The sequence below is a fragment of the Capra hircus genome, chromosome 13, assembly GCF_001704415.2.
Source record: "Capra hircus breed San Clemente chromosome 13, ASM170441v1, whole genome shotgun sequence".
Classification (NCBI taxonomy): domain Eukaryota; kingdom Metazoa; phylum Chordata; class Mammalia; order Artiodactyla; family Bovidae; genus Capra; species Capra hircus.
The window spans coordinates 35,987,176-36,011,054 of NC_030820.1; the positions used below are offsets into that span (position 1 = coordinate 35,987,176).

General features: G+C 38.2%; 1 protein-coding gene across 1 annotated transcript in view; it reads left to right on the forward strand.

The window, feature by feature from the left end:
- The window catches only part of ARMC4 (armadillo repeat containing 4), a 171,130-nt gene that overhangs the window by 15,209 nt on the left and 132,042 nt on the right, over positions 1–23,879 (forward strand). Inside the window, exons 7-8 of the mRNA XM_018057216.1 lie at positions 1,574–1,690; positions 15,211–15,407. Of these exons, the coding sequence (XP_017912705.1) occupies positions 1,574–1,690; positions 15,211–15,407 (314 nt within the window). The remainder of the gene's footprint in view (positions 1–1,573; positions 1,691–15,210; positions 15,408–23,879) is intronic.

Genomic DNA, 23,879 nt, shown 5'->3' on the forward strand with positions numbered 1-23,879 from the left:
AAGCCCTGCCCTCGCTGTCTTCATGTAAACTTGGGACTGGCAGCAAAATTCTGCAGGGAGGATCCAACTTCTTAACGGGGACCCAGCCTTCCCAGAGGACTGTTTGGAGAGTGCTCATGCCTCGGCCTGGGTGGGTATCGAGATGCGGAGCCGTATTCTTGGTGGCAGGAGGCACGTCTTCTAACCTGCCTTTTGGTGCTCATCTTGTCAGTGTGACCCTGGGCTTGTTTCGGCACAGAGGAAGCAAAAAACCTAAATATGATTTTGCTTTCAGTTTGTTTTTATTAATAGAAAAGCAGAATATCCAATTGGAAAATAAGAGATTGAGAAAAAAAGAGGAATGGTCTTCTTTGGCCTTCCAGAGTGGGAAGAGGAGCCTTTGCTTCTATAAAAGGCTGTTGACGCACATACAACTTGGTTTGATATGGAAATACCCGGGTGTTCCTCAGCTTAATAAATGGAAGACAAGGAACTGAAGCTGTTCAGTAATCACAAGGAAATGTATTAGACACTACAGTTGATATGTATAACTATGTTATATGTGTGTGTATATATATACATATATATACACACAGGGGGCTCCCCTGATGGCTCAGGCAGTAAAAAATATTCCCCTGCAATGCAGTTGGTTCGATCTCTGGGTTGGGAATATCCCCTGGAGGAGGGAACAGCAATCCTCCTCCACGGGACATGACAAAGAGTCAGACATAACTGAGCAACTGACACTTTCACTTTTCATATATATATATGTGTATGTGTGTGTATATATGTATATGGTGGTGTGCAACTCTGTGACCCCGTGGACTGAAGCCCACCAGGCTCCTCTGTCCACAGAATTCTCCAGGTAAGAATACTGGAGTGGTTACCTTTACCTCCTCCAGGGGATCTTCCTGACCCAAGGAATCGAACTCAGGTCTCCTGCATTGCTGTCTGAGCCACCTGGGAAGTTACATATATATACACATACACAGACACAGTTATATATGTAACATACTACAGTGTATGGGTATGTATATGTATATATATATGCAAACACACATATATGGTATAGGAACAGGAATGGAAAGAGACAAGAAAGCCAGACAGAGGCCAAGGGAAGAGGGACAGATGGTACATGGAGGTCAAACCCCTGGAAAGTGAGCCTATAGTAATCAAGCTCCACACAGAATAAGAGCAGGCTGTGACCAACAGAACCATAGGCTTTTGTGTGGTAACATTCTCACCTCAGAGGCCTTTATGACTTTGTCAAAGTCTCATGAAGTCGTAATGCATTTTCACACGATAGAACAGTAGAGGGAAGGGGCTTTCAGGTCTCTACTGAAGCAGCAAGCCATGTGTCTAGAAGCCCTGTGTGTCTAGGAGGCCCTTGGTAAAGGCTTGCTGAATGAGTGAATAAACAAATGAATTTACATTATAGTAAGAGGGAAGGGTTTGCCTGCACGTTTCATGTGTAAAGACACGTACATGGATCCTTTAGAGAAGAAAACATTACTTGTGGTTGGGTTGTGATTTATTGATCAGGTTCTTATGTTGCTAGTCCATTAATTACAGCACCACACTTTTTCTTCCAAAGGGCAAAACAGATGATGAAGGGCAAATTAATTATGAGAGAAAAGGAGAAATTTATAAAGACCTTGTCACACTTTTAAAAGAAAAATCAGCAATATTTTCAGAAAATATGTCTAAGCAGGTAAGTTTTACTGTCTCTTTTGAACTTTTATATCATCCTAGTCTTTGGCTGCAACTTTCTGTAGTATAAAAAAATTGGAGACTAATGCTGCCTTGTTTTGGACAGTACTTTCAATTATTGGAGTGTTTTCCACAATATAGTATAAAGTAATACATGTTGTAAATGTAGCAATTTAAGAATGTTTCTGGTTTTCTCTAGGTGACAGGAATGATATTTCAAAGTGCTTTCTAAATAGGACTTTTTCATTTTCTGTTTTGAATTACTTACACTGAGAAGAAAGGACTCAGTCCTGGTAATGAACCCTTCATGTTTTGATTATTTTCATCCTTTCCGGGAATCCTATGATTACTACCTAGCTGGATTGCTTTGATAAGTGTGTCAACTACATGTGCATAAGAACAGTGTTTATGTCTCCCATGGTTTATAAAATAGTGCTGAACAAAGAAATCAGTCAATGTGATATTTTGTTAAATAAAATTTTGGTTGAAGCTGATGTAGGTAGAAAACAAAATTCTAAGAATACTAACACGATCCACTTAGGTTCTGGGCTGATTCTCAGGCTGATGGCAGCTCTGTAGACCCCCCGGCAAGAGCTCATTGATCAGGTTCATTGTGTTTCTGCTGCCGCTGCTTCTGCTCTATTTTCTTGCCAGACTGTTGTTATTCAGCGTGGCTCCTTGTCATCATTTCATGAATTCTTTTTGTTTGCTGGTCTTTGATCACCTGTTTCCTGGATCTCAGTTTTCCATTGTTGTTGTTATTGTCATAAAGCACATATATATGTAAAATACAAAATGTTCCATGTTAACCATTTTAAGTGTACCATCCAGTGGCATGAAGTACATTCACAAAGCTGTGCAACTGTTACTACTATTTCCAAATCATCTTCATCATTTGAAACTAAGCAACAACTCCATTAAGCAATAACTCTTCCTTCCTTCTCCCGCTCAGTTCAGTCAATTCAGTCACTCAGTCGTGTCCGACTCTTTGCAACCCCATGAATTGCAGCATGCCAAGCCTCCCTGTCCATCACCAACTCCCGGAGTTCACCCAAACCCACGTCCATCAAGTTGGTGATGCCATCCAGCCATCTCATCCTCTGACATCCCCTTCTCCTCCTGCCCCCAATCCCTCCCAGGATCAGTCTTTTCCAATGAGTCAACTCTCTCATGAGGGGCCAAAGCACTAGAGTTTCAGCTTTAGCATCATTCCTTTCAAAGAACACCTAGGACTCATCTTTAGAATGGGCTGGTTGGATCTCCTTGCTGTCCATGGGACTCTCAAGAGTCTTCTCCAACACCACAGTTCAAAAACATCAATTCTTTGGCACTCAGCTTTCTTCACAGTCCAACTCTCACAAATCCATACATGACTACTGGAAAAACCATAGCCTTGACTGCTGCTGCTGCTGCTAAGTCACTTCAGTCGTGTCTGACTCTGTGCGATCCCACAGACGGCAGCCCACCAGGCTCCCCCGTCCCTGGGATTCTCCAGGCCAGAACACTGGAGTGAGTTGCCATTTCCTTCTCCAATGTGTGAAAGTGAAAAGTGAAACTGAAGTTTCTCAGTCGTATCTGACTCTTAGCAACCCCATGGACTGCAGCCTACCAGGCTCCTCCGTCCATGGGATTTTCCAGGCAAGAGTACTGGAGTGGGGCGCCATTGCCTTCTCCTAGCCTTGACTAGACGGACCTTTGTTGACAAAGTAATGTGTCTGCTTTTTAATATGCTGTCTAGGTTTGTCATGACTTTCCTTCCAAGGAGTAAGCGTCTTTTAATTTCATGGCTGCAATCACCATCTGCAGTGATTTTGGAGCCCCCAAAAATAAAGTCAGCCACTGCTTCCACTGCTTCCCCATCTATTTCCCATGAAGTGATGGGACCAGATGCCATGATCTTCGTTTTCTGAATGTTGAGCTTTAAGCCAACTTTTTCACTCTCCTCTCTTCACTTTCATCAAGAGGCTTTTTAGTTCCTCTTCACTAGCTCTTGGTAAACTCTAACCTACTTTCTGTGTCTATGCATTTACATATTCTACATATTTCATATAAGTGGAATCACGCAATATTTGTCCTTTTGTGTTTAGTATATTTCACATACCATAATGTTTTCAAGGTTCATCTGTGACGTGCCTGTATCTGAATGTCATTCCTTTTAATGGCTGGATGACATTCCATTTATGTATGTACCAAATTTTGTTTCTCTGTTCATCTTTTGATGGACACTGGGTTTTCCACCTTTGGTTATTGTGAAAAATACTATGAATATTGGTGTACAAGTATCTCTTTGAGTCCCTGTTTTCAGTTCTTTTGGGTGTACACATCAGGGTTGATTTTCTGGCTCATATGGTAATTATATTTAACTTTTAGAGGAACCACCAAGTTGTTTTCACATCAGCTGAAGCATTTTACATTCCCAATAGCAGTGTATGAAGATTCCAGCTTCTTTACATCCTCACCAACACCTGATCTTTTCTCTGTATTTGTGTTTACTATAGATATCCTAGTAAGTGTGAACATGGTATATCCCATTGTGGTTTTGATTTGCATTTCCCTAATAATTAGTGATGTTGAGCATATTTTCATGTGCTTATTAGTGATTTGTTTATCTTATTTGAAGAGATGTCTGTTCAAATCCTTTGTCCATTTTATAAAATTAAATTGTCTCATTTTTGAGCTGGAGTTCTTTATATATTGTGGATATTAATTCTTTATTAGAAGGTTTACAAATGTTTTCCCTTTTTCTGTGGGTTATCTTATCTTGATAGTGCCCTTTGGTATACAAACATTTTAAATTTTGATAAAGTTTGATTTATATTTTTTCTTTTGTTACTTGTGCTTTTGGTATCATATTTAAGGAACCATTGCTAAATCTGTCATAATAAAGATTTGCCCTTAACTTTTCTACCTTTCTACAGTTTTTGTTTTAGTTCTCTCAAGTTTAGGTCTTTGATTCATCTGGAGTTAGGTTTTGTGTATAGTGTTAGGGTCTACCTTCACTCCTTTGCATATGGATGTTTGGTTTTCCCAGCACCATTTGTTTCAGAGATTATTCTTCCCCCACTGAATGGTCTTGTCATCCTCATTAAAAATAAATTAACTATAAATTTCAAGGCATATTTTTAGGCTCTCAATCCAATCCCATCGGTCTGTATGTGTATCTGTATACCAGTCCCATACTCTTGACTATCATAGCTTTCTGTTAGGTTTGAAATCAGGAAGTATGAATCCTCGAACTTTGTCCTTGTTTTTTCAAGACCGTTTTGGTTATTTGGGATCCCTTGACTTTCTGTGTGGATTTTAGTCTTGGTTTTACTATTTCTGAGAAAAACATCATTGAGATTTTCATAGGGATTGTATTGACTCTGTAGATTTCTTTGTATAGTATAGTCATCTTAATAATATTATCTTTTAACTGACGAATGTGGAATGTTTTCCCACTTGTTTATGTCTACTTTAACTTCTTTCAGCAGTATTTTGTAGTTTTCATGTAAGTCTTTTGTCTTTTTAGTTAAATTTATCCCTATTTTATTCTCTTTGATGCTTTCACAAATAGAGTTGTTTTCTTAATTTCCTTTTTGATTGTCCACTGCTAGCATATAGACGATGGCACCCTGCTCCAGTACTCTTGCCTGGAAAATCCCATGGATGGAGGAGCGTGGTGGGCTGCAGTCCATGGGGTTGCAAAGAGTCGGACACGACTGAGCGACTTCAGTTTCACTTTTCACTTTCACTTTCATGCATTGGAGAAGGAAATGGCAATCCACTCCAGTGTTCTTGCCTGGAGAATCCCAGGAACAAGGGAGCCTGGAGGGCTGCCGTCTATGGGATCGCACAGAGTCGGACACGACTGAAGTGACTTAGCAGCAGCAGCATATAGAAATACAACTGATACTTGAGTGTTAAAATCAGAAGTAATTTTTGAATGTGAAATTCAAAATTGAATCCAGCTAATTTGCCAAATTTATTTAATACAGTTTCTTTTGAATCTTTAGGTTTTTCTATGTATAAGATCATGTCATCTGTGAACAGAGATAGTTTACATTTTTTTTTCCCATTTGGATGTTTTAAATTTCTTTTTCTTACCAAATTCCATGGCTAGAACTCTCAGAACTATGCTGAATAGAAGTGGCGAAAGTAGATTCCTGGTCTTACTCCTGATCTTAGGGGAAATGCTTTCAGGCTTTTGCTATTGAATATGATGTTAGTTGTGGGCTTTCCATATATGGCCTTTATTGTCTCATCAGTTTTCTTTTTCTTGGTGTACCCCATCATTTTGGTAGTGCTTCCTGAGTAAAAGAGGCACATAGGAGGAGAAAAATTGATGGTTAGCATGTTTGAAAATATCTTTATTCTTCTCTCTTAGTTGTTGTTTCTGTAATGACAGTTTCAAAATAATTTTTTTCTTAGAATTTTAAAGGCATTTTCCTATGTGACCTGTTTGTTTTGGCTTTTCTCATAGAATGAGCCTTTAGGATTTTCTCTTATCCCTGATGTTCTGTAATTTTCATGATGATATGGTTGGTGCTGGTTTCTGTTTGTTTTTCATTAATGATGACATATGTCTTTTAGAACTGGAAAATATTTTTGTATTACATCTTTAATCATTTTTTTCCCTCTCTGTTCTCTTTGTTCTCTTCATGAGATTCTAGTTGGATTTGAGGCCTCTGAGGTTGATCTTCTGATTTACTTTTCTCTCATACACCCCACCCCACTTTCTGGAAATACACCTTTACTTTGTCTTCCAAACATTGTGTAAATCTTTAAAATTTAAGCTTTCATATTTTTAATGTTTTGTTTTGGGCGTTAATATTTTTTCAGACCATATTCTTTCATTTCTCTTGGGTAAAACGTAGGACTGAAATGGTAAGGTTATGTGGTGGTTATATATTTAACTTTTTAAATGGTTGGTAAACTGCTTGCCAAAGTGATTGTAACATTTTCCATCCACTCTATGCACCAGACTGACAGCTGTGCCACATGCTTGTCAATGAGTGGTACTGCCATTCCTTTATTTTAGACTTTCTCTAATAGGTGTGTACCACTATCTCACTGAATTTTAATTTGCACTTCTTGAAGGGATCTTCTTATATGCTAATTGAATGTGATTCATATATCTTAAGTGGTAAAGTGTATATTCAGATCTTTTGCCCATTTCTTATTTTTTTTAAAAATTTCTTATTATTTAGTTGTGAGATATACACCTACCTACCTACATACATACACACATACATATAAGCTTATATTTTCTTTCAGAGAGGGGATTCGTAAAATATTTCCTCCCAGGGGGTGACCTGTCATTTTATCCTCCAAAAAGTCTTTCAAAGAACAAATGTCCTCAATATTGATGAAGTCCAACTTACTAACTTTTTAGAGTGTTGTATCTAACAAAGCTTTACCAAATCCAGTGTCACAAAGATTTTCTCCAGTGTTTTTTTTTCTAAAAGTTTTTAAATGTTAGGTTTTATATCCAGGCATATGATTCAGTTTAATGTATTTTTTGTACATGCTGTGAGGTATGGATCAGAGTTCATTTTTTTCTTCTGCATGCAGACACCTAATTGTTCCAGCATCATTTGTTGGAAAAGAATTGCCCTTTCTTGCCCAGTTGTCCGTTTGTATGGGTGTATTTCCACTCCACTGATCTGTTTATTTTTATATCAGAGCCACGCTGTCTTGGTTACTGTAGTCAGTCAGTCTTGGTTCAGGTATTGTCAGTCCTCCAATGTGGCTGCTGTTCTTCGGAGTTGCCAGCTGTTATGTATCTTCTGCATGTCCATTCCAATTTTATAGTCACCTTGTCAGTTTTTTCATAAAAACCCCAAAGGATTTATGAATGATACTGTATTGAATCTATAGATCAATTTAAGAACTGACATCTTAACAGTATTGGAGTTTCCAGGTCATGGAACTCAGTGTTTCTCCCTGTTTAATGTTACTCAGCATGTCTCTCCATCTTATTCAGTTTCTCTCAGCACTGTTTTGTAACTTACAACACACGTCTTACACATCTCTCGTGAAACATCTGTAAATATTTCCTATTTTGGGGCTGTTGTTAAACGATAGCTTTAAGGTTTCAATTTCTGGTTATTTGTTGCTACTATATAAAATGCACTTTTGTATATTGATTTCATATCCTGAAACCTTGCTAAAGTCACTTAATAGTTTTGTCTGGTTTGTAGATTCTGAGGGGTTTTCTACATAGATGATCACATTGTTTCTGAATAAAGATCATTTTACCGCTTCCTTTCCAATTTCCATCATTTTATTTCTTTTTCTTTCCTTAATGCACTAGCTGGAACCTCCAGTACAGAACTGAGTAGACGTGGTTTCTTGTTCCTTGTGGTAAAGGGAAAACTTTCAGTTTCTAATTATTGTCACCTATCAGCTGTTCATAGACGAAATTTATAAGGTTGAGGAAGTTCCCCTCTATCAAAGTTGTTGAGAACTTTATTAGGATTGGATGTTGGATTTTATCAAATGATATTTCTGTACCTATTGCATTAGTCATTTTATTTTATTTTTTAGTTTAACTTGGTTAATTATATTGATTTTTGAAAGAGAAACCAGCCTTACATTTCTGGGACTGCATTTGTGCAGGGTGTATTATCCTTTTTATTTATTTATTTAAAATTTTAAATTTGCTAACATTTTATCAAGAAGTTTTACATCTGTTTAGGATTATCAATGTGTGGATTATCAATGGTAGATTTCTTTTCTTCAATATCTTTGTCTGGTTTGAGTATCAGATTAATACTGGCCTTATAGAATGAGTTGGAAGATTTTATCTCCCATTCAGTTTTCTGGAAGAGTGCTTAGAATTGGTGTCCTGTCTTAACTGTTTGTGGAATTCACCAGTGAAGCCATCTGGGCCTGGAGTGTTCACTGTGGGAAGATTTCTAACTACAAATTCAATGTACTTACTAGTTATAGGGCCTTTCAGGTTATGTTTCTTCTTGAGGGTGCTTGCTAGGTTGTTTTTAAAGGAACGTGTATCCCTTTTGTCTAAAGTTGTTGAACTGATTGGTGTAAACTTGTTTATAGTATTCTTTTGTTAACCTTTTAACAACTGTAGAAGTTGTAACTATTGTTACCTGTCTCATGCCTGATATTAATCAATGTGTTTTATTTTTTTCTTGATCCATCTGGCTAGAAGTCCATCATTTTACTCAATTCTCTCAAAAAAGTCACTTTTGGTTTCATTTACTCTTCTCTAGTTTTTTTTTAAACCATGCATTTAATCTGGTCATACTTGCATTGAAAGGAATTTTGGTAATTTTGGATATGGCCAATATTAAGATAAAGAATTCTCTTCAGTCTACATTCATTTATAGAGAAGCTATTTGTTTTTTGGACACACATTCAGACGTTTTGTCTCTCAGACACAGTGAGCACCTCTCTTAGGCATGGCAGTGGTAAGATGTTGGGAACACTCCACTTTCCTGCTCTCAGCAAAGCTTTGACACTTCAGAGATGTGTCTGTTTCTATATCCTTCTGCCTGTTTTGAGTTTATATTGCTCTTCTTTTTGTAGTTTCTTAGGGTAACAGCTTAAAGTCTTGATTTGAGAGCTTCCTTCCTTCCTTCCTTTCTACTCTCTAGTTGCTGTGTGAGGGCTTCGCATTGTGGTGGTTTCCGTTGTTGAACCCTAGAATGCTGGCTCAGTAGTTGTGGCACATGGGCTTAGTTGCCGTGCAGCATGTGGGATCTTCCTGGACCAGAGGTTGAACCCATGTCCCTGCATTGACAGGTGGATTCTTAACAACTGGATCACTAGAGAAGTCCCTAGATTATTTACTTTTACTTATTGATATTAAGGCTTAAGTCTGTGTGTTAGTTGCTTAGTCGTGTCCGACTCTGCAAACCCATGGACTGTAGCCCGCCAGGCTTCTCTGTTCATGGAATTCTCCAGGCAAGAATACTGGAGTGGATTGCCATTCCCTTCTCCAGAGGAACTTCCCCACCCAGGAATCAAACCCTGGTCTCCTGCATCACAGTCAGATTCTTTACCGTTTGTGCTACAGGGCTTAAGTATTAGTCTACCAGGGCTTAAGTCTATTAGGGCTTAAGTATTTAGTGCTGTAAATTTCCCTTGCAGAACTTCCTAGCTGTCACACATTTTGGTGTTTTATTCTCATCGTTTTCATTTTCATTCAGTTTTTGTATTAAAAAAAATTCCCTTAAGTCAACTATACCTCTTTTTTTTTCCCCCTGAGGCTTCCTCTTTGACCCATGATTATTTAGAAGTTTGTTGCTTAGTGTTAGATTTTCCCATTACATGATTCATTATTAGTTTGATTCCACTGTATTGAGAGAACAAATTCTGAACAACTTTACAAATTTGGTTTTTGGTGTGGTTGAATTCTTCATATCCTTGCTGATTTTCTATCACTTTTGAGAGGGATTTGAAATCCTCCAACTATAATTGTAGATTTGTCTGTTTCTCCTCTTAGTTCTGTTTTTGTATATGCAGTTCTATATACACATTTAGGATTACATTTTCTTGATTGACTATTTTATCATTATGTCATGTCCCTTTCTGTCTTTGGTGATTTTCTTTTTTTTCTGAAGGCTAATCTACTATTCATATAGGTACTCCTGCTTTCTTTTAACTGATGTTTGCATGGTATATCTTTTCCCCTTCTTTTACTTTCAAGCTACCTATATCATTATATTTGAAGTGAGTTTCTTGTGAATAACATATAGTTGAGTCATTTTTAAAATCCACTTTCTGAAATGCTGTATATTGATGTATCATATCCATGGTGTGTTTAGATCATTTACTTAAAAAAAAATTTTCATTCATTCTTTCATTTTTGACTGTGATGGGTTTTTGTTGCTGAGCTCAGGCTTTCTCTAGTTTCTGTGAGTAGGGGCTACTCTCTCGTTGCTGTGTGAGGGCTTCGCATTGCGGTGGTTTCCGTTGTTGAACCCTAGAATGCTGGCTCAGTAGTTGTGGCACATGGGCTTAGTTGCCATGCAGCATGTGGGATCTTCCTGGACCAGAGATTGAACCCGTGTCCCTGCATTGGCAGGTGGATTCTTAACAACTGGATCACTAGAGAAGTCCCTAGATTATTTACTTTTACTTATTGATATTAGGGCTTAAGTCTGCCCGCTTAGTTTTATTTTCTGTTTTTTCCTTCTGTTTTCTGTTTTGTTTACCGTTTTCTTTTTCCTGGTCTTCTTTGACTTGAACGTTTTTTTAAATACCATTTTGATTTTTCCATAGTATTTAGGTATATCTACTTGTGTAGAGTTTTTGGTGGTTGTTGTAGATATTGTGTTATATATAATTTGTCATAATATACTGGTTTGATATTTTACCACCTGAGAAAAGTATAGAAACCATGTCTTCCTTTAAGTCCCTATACCCTCTCTCATTTATATTTGTCTTTATTTCCTTCACATTGATAAACTGTATTAGACAATGTTATAATTTGTGCTTCAACCATCAAACATCATTTAGAAAACTCAAGAGGAGGATGAAAATCTTGAGTTGGTGATGGACAGGGAGACCTGGCGTGCCGCGATTCATGGGGTCGCAAAGAGTCGGACACGACTGAGCGACTGAACTGAACTGAATGCTTTTATTCTTTCTCTGATTCTTTCCTTCCTTTCTGGTGTTGCCAACTTCCTTAATTTTATCATCTCCTTTCTGTTTAAGAACTTCTTATTCTTTGGAGGTAGGTCTGTTGGTGACAAATTCTCTTTGTTTTCCTTTATTTGAGAACATCTTGAATCCCCCTTTATTCCTAATGAATATTTCCACTGTATATAGTATTCTGTGTTGACAGTTCTTTATTTTCAGCACTTGGAAAATGTTTCCGGTCTTTCTGGCCTCCATGTTTTCTAATGAGAAATCTGCTTTTATTTTAATTGTTTCTGTCTTATAGGTGAAATATTTTTTCTCTCTCATTGCTGTTACTTTTCCTTGATTTTGGTTTTATGGAGTTAGATTATTATGTCTCTTGATAGGAATTTCTTTGGGTTTATTCTGTTTAGGGTTTGCTCGACTCTTGAATCTTACATTTATGTCTTTTTCCAAGTTTGGGAAAACTTCTGACATTCTTAGAGTCTGACCTTATTTCTCCTCTGCTTCTGGTGCTCTGATAACATGAATGTTGGATTTTTTTCTACTGTCCCACAGATCTTGAGGCTCTGTTTATTTTTTTTCCAATGTATTTTCTCTTTGTGGTTCAAACTGAGTAATTTCTATTGTTTGTCCTCAAGATCACGGGTTCTCTCTTTTCCATCCTGTTGCCGAACTATCCAGGGAGTTATTTTGGTTTGTAAATTTAAATTTCAAAATTTCTATTTGGTTCTTCTTTATATCATCTATTTATTTGTTGAAACTTTCTAATTTGTTTTTTGTTTCAAGTCTTATTATTGATTGTTGAACCATTTTTATGATGGCTACTTTAAAATCTTACTCCAAACATCTGTTTGAGATTATTCCATCATCTATTTTATCTTGGTATAAGCGTCAATTATTCATCATCCTTTCTTTCAGGTTGTGACATTTCCTTGTTCTTGGTATGATGAGTGATCTTTTTGAAATTGTGTCTTGGACACTTTTGGATTATATTATGAAACTTTGGATTTCATGGAAGTCTTTTGTTTTAGCAGGATTTCTCTAAGTGTAGGTCTCATGGTGTAGGTCTGGGGTACTGCAAAGTGCATGTAAAAATCCAAGTTCCTCGCTTAGACTCCATTGAGAACCCTACTGCAGTAGTGTAGGGTGCCTCAACACCACTGGGCAGTGAGTAGAAGTTTGGTCTCCCCGCTGCATCTCTGCTTACACTCACCTGACCAGGAGGACATGCTTCCCATGGGGCCTCAACTTACTGTGGGAAATGAGTCCATTCCTGCTTGGAGGTGGTGATTTTACTGCATCTCTTGAGATGATCACATAATTCTTCTTTAGTCTGTTGATATGGTCATTGATTTTTGAATGTTGAACTAATATTGAATCCCAGGATAATTCCGACTTGGTCATGATCTCTTACCCTGTTTAGCGCTGTTAAATGTAATTTGATAATATTTTACTGAGGATTTTTGTATCTATAGTCATGAAGGCTATGGCTTAGTAGTTATCTTTTAATGTCTTTGTCTGGTTTTTGTATCTAGGTAATGTGGCTGCAAATGAATTTGGAAGTATTCACTACTTTTCTTCTTTCTGGAATTCTTCATGTAGATTGAGTCTTATTTCTTTGTTAATGTTTGGTAGAGTTTACCAAGGAAGCCATCTCTACTTGAAGGTTTCTTTGTTGAAAGGGTTTATGTTGAGAATTTCATTTCTTTAATAGATACAGAACTATTCATATTTCTTTCTCTTGCTAAGCTTTGGTGGTTCATAGCTTTCAATGAATTTGTACATTTTGTCTAAGTTACCTAATGTATTGACATCAAATACTACTCCACTATTATCTTCTGATGTCTAGAGGATTTGCTCTCTGAAGGATCCCTCTTTCATGCCTAATATTGGTCATTTATATATTCTCTTTGTTCTTAACTCATCTGGAAAGAAGTGATCAATTTTACTGGTCATTTCAAAGAACAATTATTTGTTTCATTGATTTTCTTTATTGTTTTCTATTTTATTTTATTTCTGCTCTTATAATTTTATTTCTTCTGTCTCTTTAAGCTTAATTTGCTCTTATTTAATTTCTTGAGTTGGAAGCTTAGGAATTGGTTTGAGACCTATATTTTTTAATATGAAATTTTATGCTATGAGTTTCTTTATCAGCACCATATGAACTGTCTCCCAGAGACTCTGATATGTTTTCATGCAAATCAATATATCTGAAGATTTTTTTACGAGTTTCTAGCTTATGTCCATTTTATTAAGAGAAAGTGTTTTGTATGATTTCAGTTCTTTTAAATTTGTGGATGTTTGCTTTATGGCTTACAATTTGGTCAGTTTGGTGAATTTTTCCTTGTGCTTTTGAGAAGAATGTGTATTCTGCTGTTGTGTGTGGTGTGTTCCATAAATGTCAGTTACATTCAGGTGGTTGATAGTTTTCCTCAGATCTTTTATATTCTTATTAAGTTTTATTTTGCTCAGTTTGTTGATTTCTGAGAGGGGAGTTTTGAAGTTTCCTAATTGTGGATTTGTCTGTTTTTCCTGTTCTATTTCTGCTTTATGTCTTTTGAAATTCTATTGTGAACATAATTAGAATTGGGTGGTAATTAGCTCTGTCATTATGTGTCTCTCTCTTTACCTCTGATAATATTATTTGTTTTGAAGTCCCTTTTTGTCTGATGTTAATATAGGTATTTCTGCTTTGATCACTGATTTCATAGAATATTTTTCTTCAGCCTTTTACTTATAATGTATTTATATCTTTATATATAAAATGGTTTCTTTTAGACTACAAATAATTAGGTTTTCCTTTTACGTACAATCTGATGATTTCTTTTAATTGAAGTCTTTAAATCACTTAGAGTTCCTACTGGTAGAGTTAAATTAAATTTACTATTTTACTATTTGCTTTTATTAGTGCCATTTATTCTTTGTCTCCTTTTTTTCTTCCCCTTTTGGATTAATTGAACTTTTAGAAATGATTCCATTTTGTTTATGGTATTAGTTCATCAGTTATGCTACTTTTTAAAAGTATCTCACTTGGGCATATATGTGTCTAATTTATAGAGTGTGCCTTTGAACAATACTGTGCAGTTTTACCATTGGTCTAAGAACCTTACAAGTGGCTTCAAATGCCACTCCCAGTCCTTTGTACTATTGTAGTCATTAATTTTACTTCCAACATGCTAGTAACCCCTCACCACAAAGAGTCTTTTATATTTATCATTTCAGCATTATTTTATATAGATCTATGTTCTGTCTAGTATGAGATTCCTTCTGACAGAAGAGCTCCATGAACAATTCTTATCCTAGGTCTTTCTGACAGTGAATTCTCTCAGCTTTTCTCCATCTGTGAATGTCTATTTTATCCTTATTTTCAAAAGATTTTTTTCCTCTGTATAGAATTTTGAGTTGAGAGGATGTGAATTTTTTTCCTTTTCGTCACCTTAACTGTATCCCTCCCTTGTCTTCTGGATTGCATTGTCTCTGATAAGAAGTGTGTTTTAATTGTTATGTTTTTTCCTCTGTCTATAAAGTATCTTCAGTTTCTGGCTACCTGCAAGATGATCTCTTTATCCTTGGTCTCAGCAATTTGACTAAGATGCTTCTCAGCCTTTATAGGGTTTGAGTATAATTTTTTTCAGGTGGTGGTGAGGAGTGAGTCAATCCAGCAGCCCTGTTGCAGTATCTGTGTGGGCTGCATAAGAGCTATGAGTTTAGGATCATCCCATTACTGTCAGCCTAACTCCAGTAGAGGGCTTAGTCTTGAAGTTGCCCAGATTCAATTTGTGTTGCTAAGCAACACAAGTTAGAGCATCTTGAGACATCTTAAATTTATCACTAGGGTGGTGAATTTTCAGATCACATGAGATAATTCAGAAGTGGTATCATTATAAAAATATGCTCTTTTTTCTTTTTTTTTTTTATTAATTGAAGGAAATTAAATTCAGTGAACAACCACAAAAGGATCAGCCTAACGAGGCACCTAAGGAGGAAGTGGCCATTACACATAAAACTAGTATTACTTCCCGCAAGAGTACACAGGAGAAGAACCGAATTAATCTGGGAAGGAGTCAACTGACCAAGAGATTGGAGCCAAGTTTAAACTGGAGGACCAGTGTCAGTTCCAAAGAGTAGGTAGATATTAACATAATGGGTTTTCTGATACATACTTCCCTACCACATGTTTATCTAACTTTTCACATAACTTTATTTCACTGGAGGAAATACAGAGTATATACATACACCTCCCTCCAAAGTAATTACAGGTTGGTTCCCTTTTCCCCTCTTCATGTTCCAAGCAGAAAGATTTGACATCAAACTGGGTTTGTGTACAGAGGACCACGGAAGGAGAGCACAATTCACTTTCATGTGCTTGGTGAGTCAGGGCAAATAACAAATGAAAATGATGATAAAACACATGGAGGAATCTCATGGAGGAATGTAAACATTGTGGTAGGGACCTGATTAAGTAGTGTTAAATTATGTGATTAAATATAAAATCAGGAGGCAGTCCTGACCACTTTCTCCCCCACAAATTCATTGAAAGATCATTTGAACACTGAGAAAATTCCACAAAACAGCTTCTGAATGCTGGTGGAGGACATCAGGCACCTGGAAAGGCAGTCCATTGTCTTCAAAAGGAGGTAGGATAAAAGATAAAAAGAGAGACAAAAGAGTTAGGGACAGAGACCCATCCTGGGGAGGGAGTCACGAAGAAGGAGAAGTATCCAAACACCAGGAAACCCTCTCACCGGCAGGTCTAAGGGGAGTTTTGGAATCTCAGAGGGGAACATAACCGGGAGGAAAAAATAAATAAAAACCCACAGATTACGCGCCTAACTACAACTCCCAGCAGGGAAGTAGCCCAGATGCTCCCATCTGCCACCAGCAAGCTGGGACTGAACAGGGAGGTGCAGGCTGCATTGCTTAGGTTAAGGACCAGGCCTGAATGCCCTGAGAGCAATCTGAGGGAGCTAACCTGAGATAGCAACCCAAACTGGGATAGCCAGAGAGAGAAAAAAAGAAAACAAGTGAGAGAGAGAACTTTCCCACGAAAAGCTCTAACCTAAGGCACTGCCAGGCTGCTCACAGAACAAAGGACTGAGTGAATACCAGAGGAGAGCTAGCCAGCTGCAGACCAGCCCATCTCCCACCGGAGGCAGAGAGGCAGGTGGGTGGCAGCCAGAGCCAGCGAGGGGCTATCTCTGCCCTAGAGATGGCATTCTCTGAGCAGGCTCCCAGTTGCTAACCAAGTCTTCCTGAGTTCCTGGACGGTTGACATCCACCAGAAAGGTTGCAGCCAGTGATCAGCTCCCTAAAGGAGACACATGGCACACCTGAGATGGCGCTCCTGCTGCACATCCAGGAAACAGAGCAGCTGGGACGGGGAGGAGGTAAGACACACTGCCTCACCTGGGGAGAGTGCACTTGCTAAGGACTTTTTTGCCTGAGCTGCTCGGACCTGGGAAGAGCACAAAACACAGGCCCAACTGAGTCTGTGCCTTTGTGGAGTACCCTAGAACCTGAACCTGAGTGGCTTAGACCTGGGAAGTGCCTGCAACCCAGGGCCCGCTTTAGGCAGTTCTCCTGCAGAGCATCCTGGAGCTTGAGCAGTGTAGACTGCAAAGGCACACATGCCGTGAATGGGGGCCAACCCAGTGTGGCCCACACACTGTGAGTGCTCCCTACACTCGCTAGTGATATTTGTTTGCAGTGTTCCTCCCTCACCACAGCACAACTGAACAAGTGAGCCTAAATAAGTGACCACCTCCACCTCCGTGTGTCAGGGCGGAAATTAGACACTGAAGAGACTTGCAAACAGAAGAAGCCAAAATAAACAGAGGGAAGTGACAGGTACAACAGATGAAAACCCTATAGTTAGCACCTACTACATTGGAAGGGGCCTATAGGCCTTGAGAAGAAGTATAAGCTGGAACAAGGAACTATCTGAAACTGAACTGACCCCATACTACCCACAACAGCTCTAGAGAAATTCCTAGATATATTTTACTATTATCACTTTTAAATTAATTAAAAAAAATTTTAAGCCTTTTATTACTCCTTTAATTTTCATTTTTATAACCTATTACCTTGACAAAAAAAGACCCTATTTTTAAAGCAAATTTCATATATATTTTAAATTATTTTTGTGATTTTTTTTTTTTTTACTATTGTATTTTTAAGAGTCTAACCTCTACTCTAGATTTTAAATCTTTGCTTTTTGGTATTTGTACCTTTAAGAATCCAATCTTCAGTACTCATTTTTACATAGGTGTATGATTACTGGCTTGATTGCCCTCTCCCCCTGACTTTGCTTTTTCTCCCCCAGGTCACCTCTATATCCTCCCTCCCCTTTCTCTTCTCTACCCAGTGCTGTGAATCTCTTTGGGTATTCCAGGCTATGGAGAACACTTAGGGAACTGATTACTGTCTAGATCTGTCTCTCTCCCTTTGACTCCCACTCTTCTGCTCCTGGTCATCTCTCCTTCTCTCTCTTCTCTTCTCTATGTAACTCTGTGAACCTCTCTGGGTGTTCCAGCTTGTGGAGAGCACATAGGGAATTGATTACTGGCTACATTGCTCTCTCCCCTTTTGATTCCTCCTCTTCTCCTCCTGGTCACCTCTATCTCCCTCCTCCCTCTTCTCTTCTGTATGTAACTCTGCAAACCTCTCTGGGTGTCCCTCACTGGAGAATCTTTTCTCCATTAACCTAGATGTTTTATCATTGGTGTGGTATGGATGGAGAAATCTTCAGGCTACTGTAAGAATAAGACTTAAAACCAGAGGCAGGAGACTTAAATCCAAAACTTGATAACACCAGAAAACTCCTGACTCTAGGGAACATTAATTGACAAGAGCTCATCCAAAAGCCTCCATACCTACACTGAAACCAAGCTCCACCCAAGAGCCAACAAGTTCCAGAGCAAGACATACCATGCTAATTCTCCAGCAACGCAGGAACATAGCCCTGAGCATTAATACACAGGCTGCCCAAAGTCACATCAAACCCATAGACACCTCAAAACTCACGACTGGACACTTCTTTGCACTCCAGAAAGAAGAAATCCAGCTCCACCCATCAGAACACTGATGCAAGCTTCCCTAACCAGGAAACCTTGACAAGCCACTTATCCAATCCCACCCACAGGGAGGAACCTCCACAATAAAGAGGAACCACAAACTTCCATGCTACAGAAAGGCCACCCCAAACACAGCAATCTAAATAAGATGAAAAGGCAGAGAAATATTCAGCAGTAAAGAAACACAATAAATGCCCACCAAACCAAACCAAAGAGGAGAAGATAGGGAGTCTACCTGAAAAAGAATTCAGGATAATGACAGTAAAAATGATCCAAAATTTTGAAAACAAAATGGAGTTACAGATAAATAGTCTGGAAACAAGGATTGAGAAGATGCAAGAAAAGTTTAACAAGGACATAGAAGAAATAAAAACGAGTCAATCAATAATGAATAATGCAATAACTGAGATAAAAAATACTCTGGAGGGAACCAACAGTAGAATAACTGAGGCAGAAGATAGGATAAGTGAGATGGAAGATAGAATGGTGGAAATAAATGAAGCAGAGAGGAAAAAAGACAAAAAGAATTAAAAGAAATGACCACCTCAGAGACCTCTGAGACAATGTCAAACACCCCAACATTTGAATCATGAGTCCCAGAACACAAAAAGAAAGTGCTGGGGTCCAGCCCCAGCAGGATCCAGGGGTACCCTCAGGATGGACAACGTTGGCCAGGGGGGAAGGGAGAGAAGAAAGAATCAGTTCAGTTCAATTCAGTTCAGTCGCTCAGTCTTGTCTGACTCTTTGCGACCCCATGAATTGCAGCACGCCAGGCCTCCCTGTCCATCACCAACTCCCAGAGTTCACTCAGACTCATGTCCATCGAGTCAGTGGTGCCATTCAGCCATCTCATCCTCTGTCGTCCCCTTCTCCTCCTGCCCCCAATCCCTCCCAGCATCAGAGTCTTTTCCAATGAGTCAACTCTTTGCATGAGGTGGCCAAAGTACTGGAGTTTCAGCTTTAGCATCATTCCTTTCAAAGAAATCCCAGGGCTGATCTCCTTCAGAATGGATGAAAGAATAGAGGCTAATATTCCTTGGTTTATGCAGAAAGCCAATAAAGCCCCAGGCAAGGGACTTGCTCTGTTCACTGAGGCCGCAGACACCCTCTCACTGGAGTGAAGATGCAGAGCGCCTTCTAGCCAGAATGAAGATGCAGAGCGCCTTCTCGATCGGGTCTTAGAAGCCCAGGCAGGAAAGTGAATGCAAAGAGCCTCTGTGCTCCAAGGGATCACCCTGAAAAAGAGAGGGAGGGAGAGGGAGAAAGAGAGAGAGAGAGTAAGAAAGAATGATTGACACGGGGAGAGCAAGCTTCTGTGAGCGAGGCCCATAACTTTATTTTCAAAAGGAACTTTTATAACCTGACTTGTACATAGAGGGAAATGAAAGATGCAAAGTCATACAGAGTCAGCCCAAACATTACATCTATTTTGTCTTTATTGAAACCAGGATTTTTTCTGCATATCTTTCCCATAAACAATGTTGTGTACATTATCTTCTGGCCTTGGAGGCCTGTGGACATTTTATGACCCTCTTTTGATAAAGACTGCTCAACCAGAAAACTTATTTTCCCTTGAAATGTTTTTTTCTTTATATTTCTAATGTATGTCAGCCTCAGAAGTGCTAAACAGAGTTACATTCTCATGGAGCAAAGGTGCAGTGAGTTACAACAAAGAACCAATTAGCTCAAAGGTCTGATGTGGTTAATTCCAAGGCTACTGCTTGTTTTTCTTAAATTCCAACTGCATTAACTATTGCACTCCCAGGTGCACAGTGGATAAGAGATATGGGAACTTGGCAGCAAGCATTGGCTCAACAATGAAATCCTACACCAGCAGTATTCTAATAGTTTTTAACTCTTTGAAAGGCTCTATATTTTTATTTTTATTTTAAAATATTTAATTCTTACATGCGTTCCCAAACATGAACCCCCCTCCCACCTCCCTCCCCATAACATCTCTCTGGAAGGCTCTATATTTTTAGAATGTTTTAGGCTTCCCATGCCTCTCACAGTTGGGAGGCTGTGAACAATCACATGTGTAGCTGCAAGAGTCTGGATAAACCTGCCAAGCAAGCTAGAAAGCCATCAGAGGGGGTTTGAATTGAAATATTCCTTTCATGCCCAAGAGACTTATCAACTAGAGCCCTAAGTTGATTTTCTCCAGAGAAAGGTGGTCGGGGATAGCCCCCTGTTAATATCAGAAGAGTTGGTGAAAGCCATAAAATAGTTGGTTTTGGGGTAGATGCTTGAGCAGGTCCAGGGGGTCCCTCGAGTCCTGATCTGCCTTGCTCGTCAGGTCTCTTCCACATGACCTTGTCATGGGTGGGATCTCCCGTGCTGGCTCCCGGCAAGAAAGGCCATGAGAAAATACTTGAGATAATAGTTGAAAACGTCCCTAAAATGAGGAAGGAAATAGCCACCCAAGTCCAAGAAACCCAGAGAGTCCCAAACAGGATAAACCCAAGGTGAAACACCCCAAGACACATTTTGAGTAAGATTAATGAAGATCAAACACAAAGAACAAATGTTAAAAGCAGCAAGGGAAAAACAACAAATAACACACAAGGGGATCCCCATAAGGATAACAGCTGATCTATCAATAGAAACTCTTCAGGCCAGAAGGGAATGGCAGGACATACTTAAAGTGATGAAAGAGAAAACCCTGCAACCCAGATTACTGTACCCAGCAAGGATCTCATTCAAATATGAAGGAGAAATCAATAGCTTTATAGACAAGCAAAAGCTGAGAGAATTCAGCACCACCAAACCAGCTCTTCAACAAATGCTAAAGGATCTTCTCTAGACAGGAAACACAGAAAAGCTTTATAAACTTGAACCCAAAACAACAAAGTAAATGGTAACGAGATCATACTTATCAATAATTACCTTAAATGTAAATGGGTTGAATGCCCCAACCAAAAGACAAATATTGGCTGAATGGATACAAAAACAAGACCCCAATATATGCTGCCTACAAGAGACCCACCTCAAAACAAGGGACACACACAGACTGCAAGTGAAGGGCTGGAAAAAGATATTTCATGCAAATGGAGACCAAAAGAAATCAGGAATAGCAATACTCAGATAAAATAGACTTTGAAATAAAGGCCATGAAAAGAGACAAAGAAGGACACTACATATTGATCAAAGGGTCAATCCAAGAAGAAGATATAACAATTATAAATATATATGCACCCAACATAGGAGCACCTCAATCTGTAAGACAAATGCTAACAAGTATGAAAGGGGAAATTAATGGTAACACAATAATAGTGGGAGACTTTAATACCCCACTCACACCTATGGATAGATCAACTAAACAGAAAATTAGCAAGGAAACACAAACTTTAAATCATACAATGGACCAGTTAGACCTAATTGATATCTGTAGGACATTTCACCCCAAAACAATGAATTTCACCTTTTGCTCAAGTGCACACGGAACCTTCTCCAGGATAGATCACATTTTGGGCCTTAAATCTAGCCTTGGTAAATTTTAAAAAAGTGAAATCATTCTAAGCATCTTTTCTGATCACAATGCAGTAATATTAGATGTCAACTACAGGAAAAATATTAAAAATACAAACATATGGAGGTTAAACAACACACTTCTGAATAACCAACAAATCACAGAAGAAATCAAAAATAAAAATATGCATAGAAATGAATGAAAATGAAAACAGAACAACCCAAAACCTATGGGATTCAGTAAAAGCAGTGCTAAGGGGAAGGTTCATAGCAATACAAGCTTTCCACAAGAAACAAGAGAAAAGTCAAATAAATAACCTAACGCTACACCAAAGCAACTGGAAAAGGAAGAAGTGAAGAATCCCAGGGTTAGTAGAAGGAAAGAAATCATAAAAATTAGGGCAGAAATAAATGAAAAAGAAACAAAGGAGACCATAGCCAAAATCAACAGAGCTAAAAGCTGGTTCTTTGAGCAGATAAATAAAATAGACAAACCATTAGCCAGACTCATCAATAAAAAAAGGGAGAAGAATCAAATCAGAAATGAAAGTGGAGAAATCACAACAGACAACACAGAAATACAAAGGATTGTAAGAGACTGCTATCAGCAAATATATGCCAATAAAATGGAAAACTTGGAAGAAATGGACAAATACTTTTCAAAATTGGACCAGGAAGAAATAGAAAGTCTTAACAGACCCATCACAAGCGCAGAAATTGAAACTGTAATAAGAAATCTTCTAGCAAACAAAAGCCCAGGACCAGATGACTTCACAGCTGAATTCTGCCAAAAATTTAGAGAAGAGATAACACCTATCCTATGCAAACTCTTCCAGAAAATTGCAGAGGAAGGTAAACTTCCAAACTCATTCTATGAGTCCACCATCACCCTAATGCCAAAACCGGAAAAAGATGCCACAAAAAAAGAAAACTACAGGCCAATATCACTGATGAACATAGATGCAAAAATCCTTAACAAAATTCTAGCAAACAGAATCCAACAACATATTAAAAAGATCATACACCATGACCAAGTGGGCTTTATCCCAGGGATGCAAGGATTCTTTAATATCTGCAAATCAATCATTGTGATACACCACATTAACAAATTGACAGATTAAAAACCATGTGATTATCTCAATAGATGCAGAGAAGGCCTTTGACAAAATTCAGCATCCATTTATGATAAAAACCCTCCAGAAAGAAGGAATAGAAGGAACATAACTCAACATAATAAAAGCCATATTTGATAAACCCGCAGCAAACATTATCCTCAATGGTGAAAAATTGAAAGCATTTCCCCCAAATTCAGGAACAAGACAAGGGTGCCCACTCTCACCACTACTATTCAACATAGTTTTGGACATTTTAGCCACAACAATCAGAGAAGAAGAAAAAATAAAAGGAATCCAGATTGGACAAGAAGAAGTAAAACTCTCACTGTTTGCAGATGACGTAATCCTCTACATCGAAAACACTAAAGACTCCACCAGAAAATTACTAGAGCTAATCAATGAATATAGTAAAGTTGCAGGATATAAAATTAACACACAGAAATCCCTTGCATTCGTATACACTAACAATCAGAAAACAGAGAAATTAAGGAAACAATTCCATTCACCATTGCAACAAAAAGAATAAAACACTTAAGAATAAATCTACCTAAAGAAACAAAAGACCTATATATAGAAAACTATAAAACACGGGTGAAAAAAATCAAAGATGAGACAAATAGATGGAGAAATATACCATGTTCATGGATCAGTAAAATCAATATAGTGAAAATGAGTATACTACTCAAAGCAATCTATAGATTCAGTGCCATCCCTATCAACCTACCAGTGGTATTTTTCAGAGAAATAGAACAAATAATTTCACAATTTGTATGGGAATACAAAAAACCTCAATTAGCCAAAGCAATCTTGAGAAAGAAGAATGGAACTGGAGGAATCAACCTGCCTGACTTCAGACTATACTACAAAGCTACAGTCATCAAGACAGTATGGTGCTGGCACAAAGACAGGAATATAGATCAATGGAACAAAATAGAAAGCC